The 3,714-nt window shown below is 60.2% G+C and overlaps 1 protein-coding gene across 1 annotated transcript; it reads left to right on the forward strand.

The window, feature by feature from the left end:
• Window positions 1-1,248: 1,248 nt before the first annotated feature.
• LSCM1_02623 (uncharacterized protein) lies at window positions 1,249-2,820 on the forward strand (the record flags this gene model as incomplete). Its single annotated transcript, XM_067320204.1, has 1 exon — window positions 1,249-2,820. One exon carries the CDS (start codon window positions 1,249-1,251, stop codon window positions 2,818-2,820), a length of 1,572 nt encoding a protein of 523 aa, XP_067175579.1.
• Window positions 2,821-3,714: the final 894 nt, after the last annotated feature.

Genomic DNA, 3,714 nt, shown 5'->3' on the forward strand with positions numbered 1-3,714 from the left:
CGAAGCTCCGCAGCGGAGAGGAAGAAGACGAACTCCGAGCAGCAATCGATAAGCAGGCAGCCGAGATTCAAGCTGCACTCAAAACGCTGGAGCATGCTATTGTTGTCGGCACGCATCTCAAAAGTGCGTACTCTGAGGAAGAAGTACGCATTGTGAAAAGCGTCCGTATGCACCTAACGCTGCGCCTCAAGGAGCTTGCTCTACACTTCAAGTCTGTGCAGGAACTATTTGGAACGCAACTGCACCGGCGGGAGCTGAAATCGGCCAGGTACATGAAGATTGGAAGTGATGCTGCCTACAACGCTGTCCGGCAAGAAGCAAGAACTGCCCACTTGCTTGAAATGGGCTTTACGGAGCAGGACATACGGTCTCTCCTGATCGAGGAGATGCAGCGCGATCAAACGAGCAACGGAATGAAGGATATCCTTGACAGCATCCAGGAGATCCACCGCGTATTCGAGGGCCTTCACACCATGGTAGTCGAGCAGGGAACGATGCTAGACAGGATCGATTACAATGCCGACAAGGCACTGGTGAGTGCATCCAAAGCGCAGCTGGAGCTGGAAAAGGCTCGCGAAAATAGCAGCGGCTGCGTCCTTATGTGACATCGGCGCGTCGTACTTTCGCTGTACTCTGCTCAGCCAACTGCATGACTATCGTCGCGCTCTTTGCGTATGTCTTCTTCACCAGATAGCGAATAAGTGTAGAGTAGGTCGCTGCGGGCGGCGCGGGCGACTACGCCAGGCTGTCGCCTGTGCCGCTTCGGCGAGCATGCGTGTGGCATGTATTTCGTTGGCTATGCGCTCCACACGTCACTTCTCCTCCTCAACAACGTCGCTCTTTCTTTTTTGCCCCCATCAACAATCTACCATTCGCTGAACTCAAAGCTAGCGGCTGTGGTGTAACCCGGCAAGGGCTCTACTTTTCTACCGCGGCGCTCGTCAGGGTGAAGGCGCCCCCCTGATTCCGCTAGCACTAGAAAAAAATGCGGCCTCTCACCGACGAAGAGTCTAAAAAGCTCTTCGGCAAGCTTGCACGGCACATTGGCGCCAACACAACGCATTTACTGGAGAGAACAGGCGAGGAGGAACACGTTTTTCGCCCCCACAAGAGTCGCATCTGGTACATGCCGCGACGCCTCGCAAAGCTTGCGAGCTGTGTATCCAAAAAGAATCTGATGGGCATAGGCGTCTTGTTTGCCAAGGGTACCCACAATGGAAGCGTACGCATCCAAGTGACAGCGCCAGAATGCATTGCGCGATACCGTCTCTTCAGTATCTGGGTGAAGCCGAGCCAAGAGCAGAGAGGTTCCTGTACGGTGGAGACGTCAGTCGGGCAGGCCTTGGCCGTATCACCGAGTCGGCACCCAAGTACCGGAAGGTGGCCGTGGCGCTGCGCAGGCCGTGTATATCCACGCAGGCTGCGTGGGATCTGTGCATGTACAGCACAATCATGACTCTGCTCAAGCTCCTCTTTGACTTACCGACGGACTGGTCGAAGAAGACGGTGTGCGACGCATTGGAACGCGAGATGGACTTCACTGTGGAGGCCTCCAACGCGAAGCGCTTCCGGCGCGCCTTCCGCGGCAACCCGCGCTTGTACATCCCGCGTGTGCACGACGCGTACACCTCAGCGCAGTTGCTCGTGCTGGAGTGGATCGAGGGAACGAAGCTGAGCGATGTCGAGTCTGTACGGGCACAGTACGATGAGAAGCGTGTTCTGACCACCTTGTTCGACGCCGTCGGCGACATGGTGTTTAAGCATGGCTTCGTCCACGCCGACCCCCACGCTGCTAATGTGCTTGTGCGGCCCATGCCGCAGGCCGATCCAGCGCCGGCAACCGTCGGCCCTGAGAGCGCCGCTGCGAACACCACCACCACCACGCCGGCGGCGACGGCGGCCCGGCACGCCAAGGCAGCGCATGACCCGAGCGACTGCCAAGTCGTCCTCATCGACTTTGGCCTCGCCACGCGGGAGCGGGTGCGCTTTCGCTATCAATACGCGCTCCTCTTTGTAAGCCTTTTCACCCATGACAGGGAGTCACTTCGGCGGGTAGTGCACGACTGGGGCATCGACGATGCTGAGATGTTTGCCTCTATCCAGGCGCAGAAGCCCTTCGAAGCGATCCAGGCTGGCAGCTACGGTGAGGTCACACGCGACGAGGTGATGGCGATGCAGCAGAGGGCGCACGAGCGGGCAAAAGAGGCCCTGCGCGACATACGACGTCTCCCGAAGGAGCTTATCATGGTGGGCCGCAGCCTCGACATCGTACGCGGCGTCAATCGGCTTTACGGGTCGCCGGTGAACCGCATCAACATGTTTGTGCAGAGCGCCGTGGAGTGCCTGGGCCCGATGCGCAACTATGACGCGGTCGATGCGTACCTAAAGCGCATGCAGAAGATGATGGAAAGGCGGGGCTGCTTGGCCTCTATCGGCATGGACGACTACCAGGAGTACGAAAGCCTGTACGGCGCCTCTGCAGACACCGTCCGAGAGGAACAGGAAGCTGCAGCGGCACAGATCGCCGCCGAAGACGCGCAGCTCGGGTATCAGCACCCCTGGCCGGGGCCGGCATCGGGGGTGCACGCGTGGCTCGACGCCGTGTATCGGGCCCTGATGCTGCACGGCCTTTTGTTTGTGCTTAACGCGGTCCACATGCTCACCTGCACATACAACTCGCTGATCGCGTCGTTGCTGCCATCCGCGGCGCAGAAGAAGCTCCGCATCGCAAGCCTGGAAGACCGACCCGATTGTCTATTCGGGCGAGGGGAGTGGAGGGAGGAGGAAGAGGCGGCAGAGGCCGTCTTGGCAGCTGGCTGAAGCGCACGCACAGCAAAATCGATCGAAGGTGAAGGGGGAGGGAGAGAGGCAAGGGCGCCGATGCAGCGGCCGGGTGCACATCTCTACTTGCTCCCCGCCCCCAATGGCCTCCTCCGTATCCTCTTCTTGCGTTTTTCACGCTGCGCTCTGCAGATGGCACAGCGGTTGTACGCACGCGCCAGCACCCCTACTGCTCGCTCGCCTTGAGGTGCGCTGTTTTCTGCCCGTGGCGGATGCCCCTGCCTTGCCTCGTTCCCCTCTCTCCGCGCCCTGCAACTTTGCGCCTTTCGGCTTAGCCGGCGTGCGCACCACACGCGTTTGGTCGAGAGCCACACACAGAGTAGTTTTCCAGCCGAGAGATGCAGACAGGCGCGGCAGCTCGTCCCTCTCCGCCTCTTCTTGCCCTTGCTCATGGGATCCAATCGCCCCCCTCCCCTCGCTGCAGCGCTCTCAACTGCTCAGCCTCCAGCCGTCCAGAGCGCTTGCCGCTCGAGCAAGGCACAATGCAGCGGCGCACATGCTCGTGTGCAGCTGGGCACCACATGCCAAGCACCCACTTAGCTGTCTGCGAGCGCGCTCGCTCTCGCACGTGCTCTCTCTCTCTCTCCTCCCTCCCCCTCTCATTGTGTTCCATGCGTGGTCGGCTCACCACCTTCGCGCGCACACACAAAGGTGCAAGAGCCATGTGCAGGTGCTCGTCCTGCTACCTCTCTGGCCGTTATAACCTCCTGGTGCGTGCCCCTGCCTATCCTGTTTTTGCCTCCTTCCGCCAGCGCATAGTCCCGCGCAAGCAACGCCGCACAGCAGCACCATCGGGCCTTCTCTCCGTAGCTCTTCTCCCCCGCTGCCCCCGTGCGCTATTTCTTCCCCGAGGCTGGAGTGGTCGCTGCGCGC

Source organism: Leishmania martiniquensis, chromosome 33, assembly GCF_017916325.1.
Source record: "Leishmania martiniquensis isolate LSCM1 chromosome 33, whole genome shotgun sequence".
NCBI classification, from domain to species: domain Eukaryota; phylum Euglenozoa; class Kinetoplastea; order Trypanosomatida; family Trypanosomatidae; genus Leishmania; species Leishmania martiniquensis.